The sequence below is a fragment of the Aquarana catesbeiana genome, linkage group LG13 (assembly GCF_042186555.1).
Source record: "Aquarana catesbeiana isolate 2022-GZ linkage group LG13, ASM4218655v1, whole genome shotgun sequence".
Taxonomy (NCBI): domain Eukaryota; kingdom Metazoa; phylum Chordata; class Amphibia; order Anura; family Ranidae; genus Aquarana; species Aquarana catesbeiana.
In genome coordinates, this window is record NC_133336.1 from 163,512,532 (window position 1) to 163,535,330 (window position 22,799).

Consider the following 22,799-nt stretch of genomic DNA (forward strand, 5'->3'; position numbering starts at 1 on the left):
TGGAGAGAGTAAGTCATTATTAAAATCTTAGATTGAGGAGTTGAGATTGAGAGTATATCAATCCATTGTTTTCTTTAATCGTCACAAGCTTATCTTTTATATTTTACCAAAAAAATTGGGATTATATTGTATTTGTATTAACATTAATTTGAGTGTATGTTTTCTGAAAATATAGATTAGATAAACAGTAGCCTATTGTTTGAATTCAAAAAACAAAACCGCCACTGTTTTATTCTACAGGGTTTCTGCTTTCAGAAAATATACTGTATAATATTTTGGAGTTTCAAGCTCTCTTTGGGCCTAAAATAAGCATATTAACGTGTGCAGAAAAAAAAAAGAACAAATCGCTCTGACATCAAGAGTGGAATATGAGATGGAAGTTAAGTCAACTGGGTTCACCTGGAACATGTCTGACTTGAACCGGAATCTTATCTCTAGCTGTAAAGTAGCACTCCTTTTGTTCTGTATGCTGTGTGTAATACTCGATAGATTTGATTTCTCAAAGAAATAGAGCATGTTCACTTTGAAATGTATTTTTTTTTTTTTTTGTTTAAGTTTTATTAGAATAGTCTGTATACAACCAAAATACAATAGGGGTACAAACAGATATAAGACTGTATATCATGTACATGAAACAGCAGCAAGTATGTCAGTACACTTGAAAACCGATTACATACTACTCATTTGACGCTGGTATGGAAAAAAGCAAAGGAGACTGAGCCTTGGTTTGCAACTTGGATGGACATCAATCAAATGTACAGTGGGGCAAAAAAGTATTTAGTCAGTCACCAATTGTGCAAGTTCTCCCACTTAAAAAGATATTTGACCTCTGTCATTGCCAACAAAGGATATATAACAAAGTATTGAAATGAACTTTTGATATTGACAAAATACTTATTTTCCATCATAATTTGCAAATAAATTCTTTCCAAAATCAGACCATGTGATTGTCTGGATTTGTTTCCACATTTGTCTCTCATAGTTGAGGTATACCTATGATGACAATTACAGGCCTCTCTCATCTTTTTAAGAGGGAGAACTTGCACAATTGGTGGCTGACTAAATACTTTTTTGCCCCACTGTATAGGCTGGACATTAATAAAACAAACTCAAAAACAATAGATTACGTTCACAGAACAAAAATCAATAAGGGCATAGTAGAGAGTACCTTGAATGTATTACAATACAAGCATATGCCAATTATCCCATTTCTTATTAAAGATATTCATAGTATCATACAAAGTGTGATGAATATGTTCAGAAAGTTTGATTATTTCCATTCTAAATAATACCTGTGACCAGGGGGCAGAGGGAGAATGCAAGTTGTAACCTATTCCCCTTTTGAATAGAACCAAAAAGAGTGTGCAACACACGACACCCTTACACAAGGGATGGGGATGTCTGGTATTGGGGTAAAGAGGCACATTTGCATAAAAAGGTAATTTATAATCACATTCAATTACAATATGACTTGTGCCACAATAGTATATGATATATTAATTTTTTCATTTGCTTTTATTTTTGTTGCTATTTTATATATTTTTGTGTGTGTGTGTGTGTGTGTGTGTGTGTATATATATATATATAATATATCTATCTATCCTGTTTCCCCGAAAATAAGACCTAGCGTGATTGTCAGTGATGGCTGCAATATAAGCCCTACCCCCCAAATAAGCCCTACCCTGTTTCCCCGAAAATAAGCCCTACCCTGAAAATAAGACCTACAAGGACTTTAACTAGGGCTTATATTGCAGCCATCACTGACAATCACGCTAGGTCTTATTTTCGGGGAAACAGGGTATGTGTATATATATATATATATATATATATATATATATATATATATATATATATATATATATATATATATATATATATATATTATAATATTTATCTAATAATATGAGAGAACGTGTACACTTCAAAGTTAAATTGTGAACCATTTTTCTTTATTATTTTAACCTATTTGAAAACCCAATGCACTCCAGTCTTGGAAAAGATAGAATACTCTTCCCTTTCACAAGCTGATTTGTATCATGCCTATATGATTTGACCCTAGGTTTGGGGATATGTGCTGCCTACTGAGGCTAGTGGATTTATTGGTAGGTATAAATTCAGCATGGACAATGTCATTCCTCCTCTTTTTACATAAGACTTGAAGAAAAGCTAATGAGCGCTCTGCAGACTTTAAAAAAGGCATAGCCAAGAGTCCTTGTAGGTGGCCTATGTGTGCAAATAGCTGGGCATTTCTTTCATTCTAAAGAGATTTTGGAAGCGATAATACATGTGTTCATCATTTATTTATTTATTTATTTTTAGAAGGCTAAGCCTGTGGGCTGTTGAATTGGTTCAAATGAGAATCTTTAGATTATAGGAGCTGTATGTAGAAGTCATCTTTATTAGGCTCGGTTCACACTAGTGCGGGCCGTGCGTCCCGTGTTTGTTCGGGCACAGCAACCCATTCATTTGAGTGGGCTGCTGGGCCATGTGAAATGCACAAAAAAGGTTCATTAGCCATTAACCTTTTTAAAAACGCGGCTGCAGGGAAATAGCAAGGTCTTTTTGACCATGAACTTTCTCTGTGGTTCCCGCTCCTTCGATTGCGCTGCAGGCTGAGATGCATGGCAGTGCCATTCAGAATGAATGGCACCCCCACACTCTTGCAAAAGAGCAGTGCAATTTGGCTGTGGGTGGTTGCTGGTGTGGGAATCGATGCAATACTGCAACCAGAAACGCATGGCCCACACTAGTGTGAGCCGAGCCTAAGACAAATATCTACCAAATATCTATCTATCTCTTTACACCAAACTGCAGTTGGTATTAACCACTTCAGCACTAGAGCCATTTTTTCATTTTTTGCACACATAAAAAACGTTAGTTTTTGGCCATACGGTTACCTAAAATCCCCAGAACATTGGAATAAAAAGATAGTTTTCAAATTTTTTTATGTTGCACAACTGTTTCCTTTTTTTTTTTTTTTTTTTTTTTGCACAACTGTTTATTAAACGCATATTTTCAGGAAAAAAAGATATGATAAAATCAATTTTAGTGCAAACACACACAAGATATAATACCTAATTTTTTGTGTGAAATATAAAAGATTAGAATGCATTGAGTAAATAGATAACAAGCATGTCAATTCTTAAAATTGCGTGCACTTGTGATATTGTAAAAAACGATGGTACCTAAAAATAGGCAACACTTTAAAAACCTTTGTTTAGAGTTAACTGTGAGCTCTGGTGCTAGAGTGATTGCTTTCACTCTAGCACTTTTGTTTCTTATAGTCTGAGAGTTCTTCAGGTGCCTTTTGGCAAACTCCAGGTGGGCTGTCATGTGCCTTTTACTGAGGAGTGGGTTCCGTCTGGCCACTATACCATATAGGCCTGATTGGTGGAGTGCTGCAGAGATGTTTGTTCTTCTGGAAAGTTCTCCTCTCTCCACAGAAAAACGCTGGAGCTGTGTCAGAGTAACCATTGGGTTCTTGGTCACCTCCCCGACAAAGGCCCTTCTCCCCAGATCGCTCAGTTTGGCCGGGCGGCTCGCTCTAGGAAAAGTCCTGGTGGTTGCAAATTTCTTCCATTTACGGATGATGGAGGCCATTGTGCTCATTGGGACCTTCAATACTGCAGAAATTTTTCTGTGCCCTCCCCCAGATCTGTGCCTCCATACAATCCTGTCTCTGTGGTTTACAGACAAATTCCTTGGACTTCATGGCTTGGTTTGTGCTCTGACATGCACCATTAACTGTGGGACCTTTTATATAGACAGGTGTGTGCCTTTTCATATCATGTCCGATCAACTGAATTTACCACAGTTGGACGCCAATCAAGTTGTAGAAACATCTTAAAGTGTTTGTTAAGCCTTTTTTTATTTTTTTTTTATTTTAACTGCCAGCAGCTCTATTAGAGGCTGGCATACAACACTGTGTAAATCCTTTCCAAAAATGAGCAGTGTAAATGGCTATTTAGAGCTGTCTTCAGGCTGGTCACGTGACTCGCGTCCGCTTTTCAGCTCCGATACATGGCTACTGCAGGAGGGACCATGATCTCCCTCTGACGTCAGCCGGGAAGATCACGTGGCCGCTCCGCTCCTCACGCAGAAGTCCTGTCTCGGAGCTGTAAAGCGGTCGTGAGTCACATGACCGGCCTGAAGACAGACAGCTCTAAATAGCTATTTACAATGCCCATTTTTAGAAAGGATTTACACAATGTTCTCTTTAGAGACATCAGGGGTTTAAAAGACTCCTGATGTCTCACCTGCCCTCAAATTAAGCACAGAGAGCACTACATTAGCTTTTTCTTATCCAGCTAGACTGACTGGGGAAAGTGACACCAGGACCCAGAAGGGAAGTTCTTCTGGGTCAGTAGCGGGAAGGGGAGATTAGCGAATGGACTGTCGTTAATCTCCCTCCCCTCTACCTGGAGGCACCTGCCATGCCGGATCCGGATCTCCCAATGGGTATGCGGAGCATGGGAAACATGGTGGGGGTTGCGCATGGAACCAGCACTTGCAGGGGTGTGTGGAAGCGATCGAGTGGCTGCACAATCATTGGACTGCTTTTATTTGATGGCTGACTAAGGATTATAGAGGTGTTGGTAAAAAGGATAAAAGCACCACAGCGGTGTACAACATTCCATAATCTGCTGTGCTACGCGTTACGAAAATAAAAATAATTTTGCTGCTGCAAAAAACAAAAACAAAAAAATGCAATGTGTTAAAATGCATTTGTTTTATTCTAAAAAAAAATGCGTGTTTACTTGGCGTTGGCACGCAATGAGCACAGTGGCATGAATCCCACCTAAATGTGAGTGTATGAAATGAACATGAAGCTAAGTGGGCACTTCCTATGATCTGCACAGAATATAATGTGTATAGAAGGCAGTTTTCTGGATTGCTCAGTTCAGCCTCCATTCCATGAAGAAAATCAATAATCCTCGCCCGGCCCACACAGCTCTCCATGTACTGAGCAGTGTTTTTTCAGGAAGAAGAGAACAGTTGCCATGGAAACTGTCCATCCCTAGGGTCATTCTCCAACCCTGGAATTGCCTAGTTCTCCATCCAGGGATGTGATTGGCTGAGCAGAGATTTACACCGAGCCTTCCCTGTACGTCACTTCCGGTATAGACTGGACTGGGAGAGCTGTCGGATCCCAGGAAGCAGATTCGACGTTTTCTAGTGGCTCTCAGGTATGGTGAGAGGAGCGCTCTGTTCATTCACTCTCAGTGTAGACATGTTTGTAGTCCGTGTAGAGCAGTGTCAGCGAGTCTGCCGCTCTCACCTCCCCTTCTATAGTAATGTACACTTCACTCCTGTGTGTAGATGTAGTCATGTACTGCCAGAGTCTGGAATCTGTTTCTCGGGATGATTTCTCTGCTCTCCCCGGGGTGGGGGGCTCTGAGCTCTTATTATCCCCCCCCACCCCCGCATCGTCTTCTACAATTACAATGTACAGCCTGGAAGAGCCTCATTGTCACATATAGAACTTGTATAATACACCTTCCATGGGATTGCAGGGTTCATAATAGTGTTCTGCTGAGAATTTATTTCAGCTCGGGGTGATGAGGGGATAAACAAGTAAGAAAAATGACAGTCATGTAACATACACATTTGTTATGTAATACATAAAATATAACATAATATGTAAAATATTATATAAGAAATATTTAAAAATATATAATTTTGTAAAATTTTATATGTAGTATTTTTATATTTTTTATCTATGTTCTGTAATACATAAAAAAAAAAAATATATATATATATATATATATATATATATATATATATATATATATATATATATATATATATTAAAATAAAGTAATATATAATGTTCAATTTGTATTAATTTTATATCTTTACATTTATTATTTTATATAATACATATATGATAGTATTGATGTAATATATAAAAATATAATTCTATAATAAAAATACAATATAATATCTAAAACATAATTTTTGAGATATGTGTGTGCATTATTTTTATTTTCTTTCATTTATCATGCTTGTTTTATAATACATAAAATATAATCCTAATAAAAATTAAAAAAAAAAAAAAAAAAATTATATATATATATATACATTTTTATCAGGATTATATTTTACGTATTTAAAAAAAAAAAAATGTATTTTTTTTTTTTTTAAAGGGGGAGCACTGCACTGGCAAGGGGAGAGCACAGCCCACACCTCCTACTCTCCTTGCCACTTCCAACACTTAGCTAACAGAAGTAATGATGCTGCTGCTGTCATTACTCCTGGCAGCCATGTAACAGAAGGAACTCACCACATGGTGCCTCCCACCACAATATACCATGGTGCCCAGGCCAGCCGCCCCTCCCTAGTATTTACAATACTTTTCGGGGAGACGTCTTTAAAAGACCCTGTCAGGTCCCTTGTGAATCCAACCTTCAGAATTCCAATTGTTCTTTACAGATTTAAAAAAATTAGTATGACATCTAACATCGTTGGTATCACACCTTTTATATAGGGATCACCGGATACATTATTTGCAGAGATGAAGAATTACCTTGGCAACAACTTGGGGGTGGGCTTTTTAAATTACAAATTTAAAAAACTTGATCTTCTTAGTATAAAATAATTTGTGTTTATTTTCCCAGAATGCCAAGGTTAAAGACCACAAGAGTAAAGAGAAAGAAGACAAAAGTGCTTCGCCAGAGGCTCGCTACAAAAAAGAAAACATATTTGCAGGTTATATACTGTGGTATTTAGGGGTGTGTGTGTATATGTAATATAATATATTTTATTTATATATATATATATATATATATATATATATATATATATATATATATATAAAATTAAGCAGTTTTGCAGTAGTTTGCGGATCTAAATGTAAAGTGCACACGTGTAAGGGAGAACTCTAACTCCTTGTATTCATGTTTCAGAAGGTGTACTCATGATCTGTTATCACTGTAGCTAATGATTGCAGTTATAAAACTCACCACACATAAATAAACCGGACAGCACAATCTCCTTTAGATTTACTAACAGCTTATGTAGCAGGGGGCTTCCAGAGAGGATACAAATGATTTGGATAGCATAGATTGGTTTTTATAATACTTTGTTTTGGTAAATATAAAGGAGATTATACCAGGATTGTATAGTCAGATTGTAAAGTGTATGGTAAGCTTTACTGGTATGTATTGTAGGTGGGTGTTGCTCTGTGATTATTGTCAGGTTTCAGCCTGTTACTCAGGAACAGATTTAGTTTCTCCTTTTAGATCTCCTTTATTGTATTAACACCACTTATAGCTATACCTCATAAAAAAAGATACAGGAACCCACTGATAAAAAGTGCTATGTTCTCATCACCTATTTTTTTTTTTTTTTTTAATTTACCATAGTCTGTTTTAATTTTTGAAAATGAAAAATATCTATTCAAATTTTAATATTGATCTATTCGCCAACACACACACACACGATCAAAAGCAATCACAACAAAATTCCACCACAGCCACATATAAAATAGCTTAAAAAATAAAAGGTAAGGTTTCATCAAAATCGATTAAAGTGATTGTAAGCCCTCACCTTGGAAACAAGCCATTCAGTTAAAAAAATAAATGAGGTAAAACATTTGTGTATAGATGTAAAAAAAAAAACATTATAAATAACTGCCCCCCCCCCCGCCCCCCTTTCTTATAGATAATCACATCCTCTGTTCTCAGCAGCATAAGAGCTGGGGAAGGAGAAACAGCAGCCCACTGATCTTCCCAGTGAATGGCTATGCAAGGGCTAGAGATTGTACCACGGTGTGCTCTCATGCCTAGTGTGGTCAGTTTTTAATAGGAGAGCAGAGGAACTGGCAGGAACACCAGGGATTTCACACAAAGAAAGCAATGCAAAGCGAACAAAATACTTTTTCGTACATGGTACAGCAGGCACATATCAGGAATATGAAATGTTGGATATATATATATATATATATATATCTATATATATATCTCCTTTACTAAATCGATCGACCAGAGGGTCTTTGGTTTGCAATTTTTATTCAGCTTAGTCTCTGCTCCCTCTGGTCTCACCTCCTATAAGCATGTTTCTTATCTGCACATTTGCACACAGTGCACCTATTTGGCTCCCAGTGCTGCTCCTCGCCCTCCTAAACTGAGTGCTTTTGTGCAGGGGATTGCAAGATGCTGGATTTATGTTGAGTTTGGGTACCTACCCTAATTGTATAAAACAATTACATTTATTAACATATTATTTAATACAGTAGCAGTATGAATGATGTCTTTTGTATATGCTTGGCTTTAATTACATTTGTTTCCATGCTGCCTGTCCCAGTTATAGCGCTCTGAAAATTATACCTGAAGTACAACAGTACTGGTAGCTTAATGCTACCGGTCTGTGTGCTTCTACTTCTTGCCCCATCTATTTTAAAAATTAGTTGATGCAATGAAAGTCTAAAGGGGCAGCAATTTGCAAAAGAGAGTGTGGACCAAAAGCACTGACCTACCTGTACTGCTGGGCTCCCTGTGCAGGTTATGAAGAGCCATAACTCAAAAGGGCCGCACTGAGGTAAATATAATTAAAACTTTCTATCTATATCCTGCTGTCCTTTCCAGTTCTATTTTCTAGATCTCCAATGAATTTAGAGGCCAGAAAGAAGAGATTGTCTTAGGCTTCATGTACACGGGACATTGTTCAACCTCTCCTGAACGATTTAACTTGACAGCTAGAAACCGGCATCTAAAAACACGCGTTTAGCCGCGTTTACATGCCGCATTTGCTTCTAGAAGCGTTTTTTCTTTTGTTTATTTGTTTTGTTAAAATGAAAAACGTCTGTAAACGAAATGCTGCTAAACGTGAGTTACAGCGTTTAGCAGAGTTTACAAGCTGTTACAGGCATTTGCCGTTTCAAACGCCTCTGAACATCTGCACCAATTTTTCTCTAGTCATCTTCCAGGACGGCACACCTGAGAGATGAGAGGCTCCTCCCTACAGGAAACACAATCAATCGACAGCTGTTTTAAGTCCCCACCCTTCCCCTTGATCCTCAGTTTTTGATTGTGTTTCTCCCTACACAGCGAAACCGTTTGTTTTTTTTCAAATGACCCGAAGCCTGGCGCTGGTGGTCCCCCCCTGGGAGCCGGACCAAATGCCTGGGGAAGGCCTACGGCCACATCACCCTGAAAGTGAAAGAGGGCGCCGCCTGCCCGATCTCGTAGGATCTCGGAGGCAAAGCAGGGTCGGGCCTGGTTAGTACCTGATGGGCCTCTGGGTCTGGCCGGATATATTTATCCTTCCTGGGGGGTTCCCCTATCCTTTCCTCAGGGGGGGCAGCAGAAACTGGAAGAGCCCCCCTGAGAGCTGAAGGCCCCTGGGTACAGTGGTGTCCCCAGAACTTCAGGGGCCTTTTTCCTGTCTCCCCCCCTTACCTGTCCGGGCGTCCGTTCAGACAGGGGTGCTGGCTGTCAGTTCTTTCCAGGGCCCCCGACTCCTGGGCCCCTGGTAGCCCGCGTGGGCTGCTGGGGAGGGCGCCGCTTGAACGACCCGCGTTCTTACCCAGGAGGGAAGGCTGAGAGTCAGCAGGAGCAGGCGCCCACATCCTCCTTTCGAGGAGGCACCAGTTCACTACGGTGGATGTCTGCCTAAACCACCTCCAGAATGGAATGAGGAACGTACGGCATTGCCCCCCCCCCCAGGTGTATATACTGACTGGCAGGACACAGCCTAACCTTGCAGCTCCCTATGGGGACAGTAGTTGGGGGGGGGCACTTTGGCGGCTATCCTCCTTGCGTGTGGACCATAAGGATGGAAAAGCAAGCCCGGTGGCTGTGGAAAAAGGGGAAGACTACAACGGTGAGTACTTTCCTTTACCTTGGGAATTTAGCTGCAAAATCCCCAATCCCAGCCTGATGGTTTCTGGGCATTTGAGATAATCTCCCCTGGGGTCTAGATTCAAATAGCCCAGAAGCTTCTGCTAAAAACACCAGCTACAGCTCCCTCTTACATCAGAGATGCTGTATGGTGGACAAGTGGTGCAGAGGAGCGAGTGTGCCTAAACCACCTCAGATGGGAAAGAGGTAGGTAAGGCATTTCTTCCCCTTCCCCCTGTATTTACTAAGTGGTGCAGTGCAGGACCTGGGGTCTGCATAACAAAATAGCCCAGAAGCTACTGCTAATACCACCAGCCACAGCTCCCTCTTACAGCAGAGACACTGTGGTTATCACAACAGTAGGTTTCCAACACTCTCCCTACATGTCCGGTTGTGGGACATTAGTAGGGATGAATAGAGCGAAGGGGGGGAGGACCTGGTAGATACAAAGAGTTCCTTACAGGCCAGGTATACCACTGAACAATTTATGGATTGTGCAATGGTTGAAGGATTCAGGAGTAAGTTCTCCTGGTCAGCAGGTGCACTAGGTTATATGGCCCTATTAGCCCAGCTGCTAGGAATCTGAAGCCATAAGCCCCAACCTCCCACTCCACCTTTACATTGTGGTTATATTGAAGTGCAGGAGGTAAGAAAAACCTTTTTGTTGGTTTGGGCTGCAGTCAACTCAGTGACAGATCTAAAGGCGATTTACCATAAATCGCTTCCTATATCCTTTAATTAAGGATTTTCTGTGCAAACATATGCAAAAGCTAGATAGATACATGATTGCTTGTTTAAGGCCTGCAGGTGGCTATTTTCCTCCAGGCTAAATTGGTGATCACCTTTTCTAGAGGCTGTCCTAAATTGGTCTCTAGGGCGGGGCTCATTGAGACTTTAGTTTCTGATCAGCCCCACCTGTGTGTGAGCTGACCAGCATTTGCTCAGTCTACGGAGGTAAGGTAGGACAACAGCTACTATAGTAAGGTGTCTAACCATTTTTAGAATTTGTTCCTTCACTGGGGGGTGAAGTGTTAGTATCTACAGCCCAGGCTATGCCTAGGGATCAAATTGCTCTGTTTGGTTATTGCATAAAGGGATTCACCAGTAGACCTCAGTAGTGAAGGTTTGTCCTTGCTGGGATATTTTGTGGCACAGCAGAAATACACATTGAGATTTGTGACATCTCTGCTCATAAGGGGTATAGTGCTGTACATCAGAAATGCACTGCACTGAAGCTTTGTTGTCTGTTATATCCTAAAGGTACTGCCTTATTTGGCTACAGATCAGAAAAATACAACAGGGAAGGTGGTCTGTACTTTCTGGTCTTGTGACGCATGGCGGAAATGCACATCATTGAGTTTTATGACATCTCTGCTCATATTTGTTATATTGCTGCACATCAGACATACTCAAAATTGAGTTCTGTCTGGGGTCTTTTGTGTCCTGTATTACTGCCTTTTTGGTTGCTTATTAGAAAGGCAGTAGTGAAGATTGATGGTCCTGAATTGTGGGGAAATACAAATTGAACCTGTGCCAGGGGTAGTACTGGTACTGCCTTTTGGTAATAGGTGCAGCCCCGCAAAGTGGCGTCAGGCTAACAGTGCTATTAACGGCAAAGGTTGCCGATTTTAGGCATGCGATTTTACATGTTGAGTCGCATGCCAAATCCCTTCAATATGGATGTGCTATCTCTATTCAGATTGTTATATTGTTGCACATCAGATATATACAAGATTGAAGGTTGTCTGTCCCTTTATGTCTTACATTTACTGCCTTATTGGCTGCATATCAGAAGGGACACAGCAGTGGGGTTGCTTGTCCTTTTCTGATTTGTTTTTACTGCCTCAGCAGGGAGACACATTGAGGATGGTGGCGTATCTGCTCAGTATTGGTATATTACTACACATCAGACATACACAAAGATTGAAGATTGTTTGTGTCCTGTATGTTCTATATTTACTGCCTTATCGGCTGCATATCAGAAAGGCACAGCAGTGAGGGGTGTCTTTTCTGTTTGTTTCTCATTGTTCTACCTTGCTGCTTCTTAAGGATACACAGCAGGGGGTTGCTGGCTGCACGCCTCCAGGGAGATACAGCATTGGGGACCCCTCGCTTGTTCAACCTGAAAATTGCAAGTTACCTGCGACCTGTGTAATCTTGAGGTCTGTGGATCCAGAAAGCAGGGTCTGCTTGGTGGCGCCGCGACCTGGAGTTGCACAGACACAATTGGTTCCCATTGGAAGCCATAGTGTATGACTTTTCTCTTGCGTTTTTGCGGTTGCAGGTTGGGTCGCACAGGTGTGGGAGCCCTAAGTTTCCCTTCTGGTTGAGGTTTTGCTACACACAAGAATAGACATCATGGAGTTTATTGCCTTACTTTGCAATACACCAGAAAGATCGCAGCTAGGAAGGCTGTCTGTTTTTATGTGGCTGCACAGCAGAAATACTCAACATTGAAGCTTGTTGGTGCTTTCTGTTTCAGATTCCCTTACCTTACTGCACTTCGGAAAAACACAATGCTGCAGGTTGCTTGGGTTCTTTCCATGTTGGTTCTATGTGACTGCACTACAGAACTGCATAACAGAAAAGATATTGTCTTGTTATGTTGGTTTAGCTAGCCAGTACCATATTGATCTTATAACTGTATTTGGTGGTTCATCAGAAATACGCAACATAGAAGTTGGGTCTTTCTGTCTTATATTTATTGCCCTGTTTTGCTGTACATCAGTAAAACTCCACCGTAAACAGGACTCCCGTCCTTTATGTGTGTGTGTGTGTGTGTGTGTGTGTGTGTGTGTGTGTGTGTGTGTGTGTGTGTGTGTGTGTGTGTGTGTGTGTATGTATGTATATATATATATACACACACACACATACATACATACATACATACATACATACATACATACATACATACATACATACATATATATCTCTATATATATCTCTATATATATCTCTATATATATCTCTATATATATCTCTATATATATCTCTATAGATAGATAGATAGATAGATAGAGATATATCTATCTATCTATCTATCAGTTATGACCTAGCTAGCTGCACTTCAGAAACACGCAGCATTTAGGGTCGGTTCACACTAAGGCAGCACGACTTACAGCGCGACTGCCTCAGGCGACCCAGGACACGACTCAGCGGCGACTTGCGAAACTACTTCTGTATGGAAGTCAATGCAAGTTGCCCCCAAAGTCGTACAGGAACCTTTTTTCTAAGCCGGAGCGACTTGCATCGCGCCGATTTAGAACGGCTCCATTGCACAGAACAGGACGCTACTTGTCAGGTGACTAGGTCGCCTGACAAGTCGTCCCAGTGTGAACCAAGACTGAGGGTTTGCGTGTGTCTTAATGTTTTTACAGATTGGCTGCACATCAGAAAACCAGACTGTGAGGACTGTTTGTCTACATTGAAGTTCAGATTTGGGTCTCTCCCATATTTGATATGTTGGTTTAGCTAGCCACACTCAGATACACATTATTGTCTATGCTTGTGTCCTTTTTGTCTAAATCTATTGTGCTGGGTCCACAATCTATGATCTTTTTTAATTTGTGATATTAATAATGCATGTATCACCTTTTGTATTTCAGCCCTCTTTTCCGTGGAGGGGCCTGGAGTTCTGGCGGCAGACGTCACATGTCAGAAAGCCTCAGCCCCATACATTCAGGAATGCTGGAACCATTTCCTAGGGTTGAAGCCCAGTAGGGTTATAGGACACTGGAGGAAGGCGATAAAGAATCACCCTGCTTAGTAAGAACTTGGGAAGTTCTGTTCAGAGGAGTATTATGACCTGAAGATGAAGTATAAAGATGTCCACCCGACCGAATAGGTTACGGCTCGGTGCATGGCCTTCATCTCACCCTTCTAGCAGAACTAGATGTAGCAGTATAAGTGTTATACTCCTGCTATGAACTTTATTCTCCTGAAGTAGGCACTTTGGCGTAAGTAAAGCCACAGAGTGGGCATGCCTTAAACCCAGGGATCAAGCCTCGGTTAATCTATTACCCTTAAGTAGGCTTCCCTTTAGTCTTGGCTGATGTAAAGATAAAAATGAACAAAAAAGGTTGTCTGTTAGGGGCCCACCTTTTTTTGCAGTTTTAATTCCCTGAACAGGGTAGTGTTAGACAGGCCCTCTTAGTGATCAATTAGTGTCCTTGTCTTACAACACAGGTCTCTGATTAACCTTTAAGGGTTCTAAGTAGCACCTACAGGCACAATAGGCCAGGGTTGTTAGATGTGTGAGACAGGCAACATTGATAACCTACAAGTTTAACATGTTTTCTGATTCCATCTTTAAGAGCCCACTCCACCTAGGTCCTGCATCCGAAGCAGAGAAGGCAGGGACATCGGTGGAGTAGACATGCAGACCAGCTGCATGATCCAGCTATAATACCTTCATCAAGCATATGGAGTGGAGGTAAAACTCACTGCAGAACCAAGGTTCGCCAAGAGGGTCTTGCAGTGGTCCCACCCTAAGGTAGGCCTGAGGTACTTGATTATCCTCTCAGGTGTGCCGTCCTGGAAGATGACTAGAGAAAATTGACAGTTACTTACCGATAACTGTTTTTCTAGGATATCTTCCAGGACGGCAGGCCTACTTCCCGCCCGTTGGAGGAGGGAAAAATGGTAGAACACTAGAAGGTGAGTACCTATGAGGAATGATTTCCCTTGTGAACCAGGTTCAGGAGTTACTTCTCTACAAACTGAGGATCAAGGGGAAGGGTGGGGACTTAAAACAGCTGTCGATTGGTTGTGTTTCCGGTAGGGAGGAGCCTCTCATCTCTCAGGTGTGCCGTCCTGGAAGATATCCTAGAAAAACAGTTATCGGTAAGTAACTGTCAATTTTTTGCGTTCCAAATAAAGCTTCTAAACTCGACTGCCTAGAAATGACTATAAATGACCTGTGTATATGTACTGATAAGATAACATAGAGGAGAGTTCAGGGGCAGCTGAAAAAAATGCCCAACTGCTCTTAAACGTTCGTTTACAGCAGCATTATACATGAGGCCTTACGTTACCTTGGCAGCAAGAGGCAATGGGAAACAGACAGACAGACAGATTTTTACATGAGATATTGGGTAATACTGATTTGTTCGTTACTCACTGTCAGATGACAGGGATACCCAGTTAGGAAAAATTTTTCTTGCCTTCCCTAAATCCTCTTTACTGTATAGGGCCATAATTAGTATTATAAAAGGGCTAACGTGCATATGAATGTGCGCACAATTCTGGAAATATGTGTGTGTGTGTGCAAGCATAGCAGCAGTTATTTGACTACAAACATTGACGCTTGCCTCAAAGAGGGCATTGATCTTCTACTAGCTGTGGACAGGAAGGAGGGTGCATTATGACTGCCATGATGTGGTAAAGCTTCTTTTTCAGAAATATCCCATGTTATATAATAACTCTTGGTGATTTTTAGCCCCCTACAGATTTTGAAGATGTTGCTGTGTATTTCTCAGAGGAAGAATGGCGATATCTACAAGCCGACCAAATTGACCTCTATCGACAAGTAATGATAGAAAATTACCAAACCATCCACTCTCTGGGTAGGTTGAATGATTTCATCTGTAATAGCCACAAACACAAAAGAAAGAGACTTAAAGCGGAGTTCCGCCAAAAAAAAAAAAACATTTAAAAGCCAGCAGCTAGAAATACTGCAGCTGCTGACTTTTAAAATAAGGACATATACCTGTCCAGGGCGCTCGCGATGTCCTCACCCGAAGCTGACCCGTCCCTCAGCTCCGGGTGCAGGCATGTTGGATAAGGGAATCAGGAAGTGAAGGTTTGCGGCTTCACTCCTGGTTCCCTACTGCGCATGTGCGAGTTGCGCTGCGTGTTCTGAGTGGTTCTTGCTGTCTTCTGGGACCTGTGTGTCTCCCAGAAGACAGCGGGTGGGATCGTTGCGGATTCTGTGGCGATCTTTCGCCAGAAGTGGGAGCAAATACCTGTATTAGACAGGTATCTGCTCCCCCTCTCCCCCATGAAAGGTGCCAAATGTGACACCGGAGGGAGGGAGGAATCTGAAAAGCTGAAGTTCCATTTTTGGGTGGAACTCTGCTTTAAGCCCCGTACACACGGGCAGAATGTCAGGAGACATTTGCCAGTAGAAAAAATCCCGCCAGCCGTTCTGCCGTGTGTATGTCGGACGTGTATGCTGGAAAACCAGCAGCCGACCGACTCCCGATCAGAGCTTTCAGCCAGTGGCAGAGCGTTATTTGGAGTGTTCTGGTGGCGGGGGAGGGGTGTGTCCCGGGGTGTGTATCCCTGTCAGCACACAACAGCTCAGCGAGGGAGATCGCTGAACTAACCTGGTTAGTACAGCGTCAGCGAATTGCACCAGGCTTTATCGTACTATTCCTCCCCCCTCCAAAAAAAAATGGTAACAGCTTAGGTTAGAAGCATGGAACATCCACAAATGAGTTTCCTGTTATTTGTATTTTAGTGTTTTTCTGTTTACATTCAAAGGGTTAAAGCTGATCTCCATGTTTAATTGAACTTTAAATAGTCAGTTTGGACCAAACTGGTCCAAATGAACTATTTCCTTCACTAAACAGTTGCAGAGGTTGTGTGTGCTTTATAAACGTTATGTAGCTGCTACTTTATTGTATACAGTGCTTTGTTCTAGCAGCGCAGATGAGCATAGTGATGGATCGAGATCAGGCTCAGGTAAGTAAAAGGGGAGGTGAGAGAGTGGTCACACTAAAATATTTTTTACCTTTGAAGCGGAACTTTGCCCATAAAAAATAATGTTTTTTTAGAGCAGGCGGTTGGCTTTCTTGCAACGACAACTGATGCGGCTAACTCTTATTACAAGCAGTGGGAGGGGACACCCCCTGTCCCACCGGAAGACCCGAGCCACCAACCAGCACGTCCGCCGGCTGGTTTGATCTGGTCACCGATGGTAGTAACCCAGAAGCAACGTCACTTCCGATTTTACTCAGCAGCCAACAGCGTCAGTTTTAACCACTTCCGGACCGGCTCACGCCGATATACATCGGCACTTTGAAGAGGGATATTGTTGTTATGGCAGCAGCTACCTACCATAACCCCGGTATCCTCTTCTTCAGCGATCGGTCCGGTTTCAGATAAAAATGGTCTCTGCGGCTGATTCCCCTCCTCCGGTGCCCTCCGCCGCTTACTGGAGCCGTCATGTCCTCTCCCTGGCCTGGTATGGAGACAAGTAAGGGGAAGATGGCCCCCACCCGTCTCCATTTTTTTTTTTTTGCATATTAGTGTAAATATGAGATCTGAGGTCTTTTTGACCCCAGATCTCATATTTAAGAGGTCCTGTCGTGCTTTTTTTTTAATTACAAGGGATGTTTACGTTCCTTGTAATAGGAATAAAATGAACAATTTTTTTTATTTTTTTTTAAGAAGAGTGTAAAAATAAAAAATAAAAGGTAAAATAAACGATCCCTGTCCCGCCAAGCTCGCGTGCAGAAGCGAACGCATACGTGAGTAGCGCCTGCATATGAAAACGGTGTTCAAATCCCACATGTGAGGTATCACCGCGATTGTTAGAGAGCAATAATTGTAGACCTCCTCTGTAACTCAAAACATGTAACCTGTAGAATTTTTTTTTTAAGCGTCGCGTATGGAGATTTTTAACCACTTAAGGACCAGCCTCTTTTTGGATTTTAGGTGTTTACATGTTTAAAACAGGTTTTTTTGCTAGAAAATTACTTAGAACCCCCAAACATTATATATTGTTTTTTTCTAACACCCTAGAGAATAAAATGGCGGTCATTGCAATACTTTTTTTTTGCACCGTATTTGCGCAGCAGTCTTATAAATGCACTTTTTTTGGAAAAAAAATCACTTTTTTGAATAAAAAAATAAGACAACAGTAAAGTTAGCACAATTTTTTTTTTATATTGTGAAATATAATGTTACGCCAAGTAAATTGATACCCAACATGTCACGCTTCAAAATTGCGCCCGCTAGTGGAATGGCGTCAAACTTTTACCCTTAAAAATCTACATAGGCGACGTTTAAAAAATTCTACAGGTTGCATGTTTTGCGTTACAGAGGAGGTCTAGGTCTCCATACCTAGGAAGTGAGAGGACCCAATCGCCTCTGCCGCTATCGACGGCTCCGGTAAGCGGCGGAGGGCACGGGAGGGCAGCGGGAGGGGGGGTGGCACCTCTCCCGCCGCCGATAACGGTGATCTCGCGGCGAACCCGCCGCAGAGACCACCATTATTGTACACAGAACCGCCGGCCCTAAAGATGGATAGCTCGGTTGTGGCAGCAGCTGCTGCTGTTACCGAGATAACCATCTTCAAAGTAATAGCGTATATATACAGTGGCCGGACAGTAAGTGGTTAAGGGTAAAAGTTTGGTGCAATTTTGAAGTGTAACATGTTGGGTATCAATTTACTTGGCGTAATATTACCTTTTTCAATATAAAAAAATTGCGCTTATAAGACCGCTGCGCAAATACGGTGTGACAAAGTATTGCAACAACCGCCATTTTATTCTCTAGGGTGTTAGAAAAAATAATATATAATGTTTGGGGGTTCTAAGTAATTTCTAGCAAAAAACAAAAAACAAAACTGTTTTTAACTTGTAAACGCCAAATCTCAGACAGAGGCTCGGTCCTTAACCACTTAACTGCGCCATAGCCGAATGACGGCTACAGCACGGCTCGATAACTCTGGGAGAGCGTACATTGACGTCCTCCCAGAATCGTGGACCCGCGTGCCTCCTGGGGCGTGCACCTGGGAATATCCGTGATCGCTGATAGCGTTATTCTACCACGTGATCGCTCCGTCAAATGATGGAGCGATCACTAGTAAACAAACAGGCATCGTGTCCGGTTCCTCTCTCCCCTCTCTGTACAGATCAGTACAGTGAGAGGGGAGAGGTCGAGTGCAGCAGCGATGTGGGATGGATCTGTAGTGCCCACAGCGGTGATCTGTGCCCATTGCAGCCTCAGCCATCCATCCCTAGTCAGCAATACTCATCCATGCTCATTCATCCATCCCTAATTAGCAATACTCATCCATGCTCAGCGATCCATCCATACTCGGCAATACTCATCCATCCATCCATACTCGGCAATACTCATCCATCCATGCTTAGCCATCCATCCCTAATCAGCAATACTCATCCATCCATGCTCAGCCATCCCATCCACTCCCATCCGTACTCAGCTGTACTCAGCCATACCCAGCCGTACCCAGCCATACTTGGTCATCTCATCAATACTCAGCGATCCCCACCCACGGCTCATCCATCCCCATTCATGCTCATCCATGCCACATCAGTTCTCATCCATCATACAGTATCTCACAAAAGTGTAATAGGTAGTCAAATTAGATTTGAAATTTATGCCCCTAGAACACTTAATGCTCCCCTGCATGTTGGGCCTCTGTATGTGGCCAGGCTGTGGAAAAGTCTCCCACATGTGGTATTGCCGTTCTTGGGAGGAGTAGGAGAATATATTTTGAGGTGTAATTTTTGGTATGTATATGCTATGTGTTAGAAATATTGTATAAATGGACAACTTTGTGTAAAAAAAAAAAAAAAAAAAAAAAAATGCGTTTTCATTTTCTTTACACATTTTCCAAAAACTTGTAGAAAAAATGACGTGTTCAAAAGACTAATTATGCCTCATAGATTATATGTTGGGTTGTTTTCTTTCCAAAATAGGGTCATTTTTGGGGCGTTTCCATTGTCCTGGTGCTCCAGGGCCTTCAAAAGTGTAAGAGGTAGTCAAGAAATTATATGTATAATTTATGCTCCAAGAACGTCTGACGTTGCTCCCTGCATGTTGGGCCTCTGTATGTGGCCACGCTGTGTAAAAGTCTCACACAGGTGGTATCGCCATACTCAGGAGGAATAGTAGAATGTGTAATTTGTGCTATGCATATGCTGTGTATGAGAAATAACCTGCTAATATAACAATTTTGTGAAAAAAAGGAAAAAAAAATCTTGATTTTGCAAAGAATTGTGGGAAAAAATTACAACTTCCAAAAACTCACCATGCCTCTTACTAAATACCTTGTAATGTCTACTTTCCAAAAATGGGTCATTTGGGGGGTATTTGTACTTTACTGGCTTGTCAGGGTCTCAAATGAGAGGCCGTCAGTACATCAGCTGTGATCTGTTTTCAGAGATTGGCACCATAGCTTGTGTTAATGTGTAATATACATTACACATTAACAACTTTCAGCCAATGGTAAATTCTGGCATTTCTCTTCTAAATGTAAAAATCATACTTCTTTTGCTAGAAAATTGCTCAGAACCCCCAAACGTGTGTATGTGTGTGTGTGTATATGTGTATATATATATATATATATATATTATAATAATATGTTGCAATTTATGTCACATGGTATTTGCGCAACTTTTTTTTTTTCAATCGTAATTTTGTTGGAAAGAAAACACACTTTAATGAATCCCAATGCAAAAAAACACAGTATATAACCCAATTTGTTTGGAAAAATATAAGACGATGTTACGCCGAGTAAATACCTAACATGAAATAGCGCACACTCGTGGAATGCCGCCAAACTTCGGTACTAAATTTTTTTTACAGGTTACCAGTTTAGAGATAGAGGATGTTTAGTGCTAGAATTATTGCTTTTGCTCTAACGTTTGTGGCGATACCTCATTCACATGTGTGGTGCGAATTCCGTTTACATACGCGGGCGCAACCTACATATGCACTCGCTTCTGCATGCAAGCACGCGGGAACGGAGGCGCTTTCCAGGGAAATAAAACCTGCCATTCTTTGCCAGAGCCGGAAGTGAGACAATCTGATCCACGGCCAGCTCTATGGTAATCCAGCACCGCTGCTGGATCAGATCTCGGATCTCTGGAGGGAGGGGAGGGAGCGAACGTCCCCTCCCGCTGCCTGTAAAAGCCATCCAGTGGCTAAATAGCCGCTAGGATGACTTTTACAAGTGAGGGACTCGTCAGCTGAAAGCAAAGATATCTGAATGATGACTGTAGCTGCAGGCATCATCCAGATATCACCACTTCAACCTAAGGACTTCATATGATGTCCTACGGGTGGGAAGCGGTTAATAATTCTGCTACCAAAATGAGTGTGTGCTGTAAATTTCCTCCAGCATTGCTCCTTTTTCTTGCTGGAAGCTGCCATTTTGCTGAAGCCCAGAGCCCCTGAACAGCAGCAAATCATATGGTGGAACTAAACCCATCAATTTAACAGTTTCTAAAACAGTTACATTCCTGGTTAATGGGATTGTTAACTGTCACATTTGTTGTGTCCTTTTCTGGACCTGACCAGAGGAGACATTGTTGTTCAAAAGAACAGACTTGCTGGCTGGATCACCAGATGAAAAAAGAAGAAAGCCTAAAAAAGGAAAACCATTACAGTCATCAGATCTAAGGTTTGGATAACGTCTGGATGAGGAGAGATAAGCAGAAAAGTGAAATCTGCTATTGCTACCAGCTGAATCTGACTAAGAAAGCTGAGAGCTGTACATGCCGATCTTGAAAAAGTGAAGCATTGTGAATTGGCAAGTACGGCAGCATGAATATAGGAAAACCTTAGAGGTAACTACCCCAATATACACCAGAATACTGGAAGGGTCCCTAGTGGTCAGAGGGAAACCGAGGACCAGCTTATCTGGAGGATAATCTGTATATGCTATTTTACAAGGGGATTAGAGGTGAGAGTTCTGTGAGCACAGTAGTGACACGAGGGTGTCCATATTTGGCACAAAAGTGATAACCGATCAAACGCTAGAGACTGATTAATTAAACACTGCACTGACTATTTATATTGCTATTTATTAGGATACCTATAATTTTAGTCAACACGGTATTGTGGAGTGAAGATATTAATTTGCAGTTATTATTTTGTGTATATTGTAACACGTTATTGTTTGTGTTGGAATTTATTCATTGTATAGTTGTGACATGACAGCAGTGCAGCATCACTTTTAGTTTAAATACCCATCATATAGTTGTTGGAACACTATTAGGTGCTTGCAGCAGCTATCACATAAGCATTGATTGTTATATATACACCAAACACATAATAGTAGCGCAAGAGCATTTTTTTTTATTTAATTTTTAATCATAGATAAAGTGATTGTAAATTCAGAAGGTTTTTTTTATCAGCCTCCCCAATACTTACCTGATGCCCATCTAGATCCAGCGATGTTGCTTGAGACACTCGCCTGGCCGGGACTCCCCTCCTCATTGGCTGAGACAGCAGCCCGGTGCCATTGGCTCTCGCTGCTGTCAATCAGTCAGTCAGCCAATGAGGAGAGAAAGTCGGCGGGGCCAGGCCGTGGCTCCGTGTCTGAATCGACATGGGGAGCTGTGACTTGGCTCAGATGCCCCCATAGCAAGCTGCTTGCTGTGGGGGCACTCAACAGGAGGGAGGGGCCAGGAGCACCGATGAGGGACTTGAGAAAAGGAGGATCCAGGCTGCTTTGTGCAAATCCACTGTACAGAGGAGGTAAGTATGTTATTTTTACCTAAACAAAAATAACTGAGACTAGTATCACTTTAATGTTAGGCAGGAATTCCACTTTAAAGCGGGAGTCCGGCGAAAACATTTTTTTTAGATGTCAGCAACTGCAAATACTGCAGCTGCTGACTTTTAAAATCAGGTCACTCACCTGTCCCGGGGTCCAGCGATGTCGGCACCCAAGACCAAACCGTACCTCGGTCCTCGGGTGCTGCCGCCGCCATTTTCAGTGAGGGAATCGGGAAGTGAAGCGTTGCGGCTTCACTTCCCGGTTCCCTACTGCGCATGTGCGAGTCGCGCTGCGCGTTCTCAATGGTCCCCGCTATCTCCTGGGAGCTGTGTCTTTCCCAGGAGACAGCGGGGGAGTGCGGGAGGGGGGCGTGACTCCCGCGGGAGTCTATTCCCGGAAGTGGGTGTAGATACCTGTATTATACAGGTATCTGCACCCCCTCCCCCCTGAAAGGTGCCAATTGTGACACCAGAGGGGGGGAG

The 22,799-nt window shown here is 42.0% G+C and overlaps 1 protein-coding gene across 1 annotated transcript in view; it reads left to right on the plus strand.

The window, feature by feature from the left end:
* Positions 1-22,799, plus strand: part of LOC141116563 (uncharacterized) — a 111,466-nt gene that overhangs the window by 61,107 nt on the left and 27,560 nt on the right. Inside the window, exons 6-9 of the mRNA XM_073608960.1 lie at positions 639-693; positions 5,125-5,186; positions 6,618-6,708; positions 15,277-15,403. Coding sequence (XP_073465061.1) covers positions 639-693; positions 5,125-5,186; positions 6,618-6,708; positions 15,277-15,403 — 335 coding nt within the window. The remainder of the gene's footprint in view (positions 1-638; positions 694-5,124; positions 5,187-6,617; positions 6,709-15,276; positions 15,404-22,799) is intronic.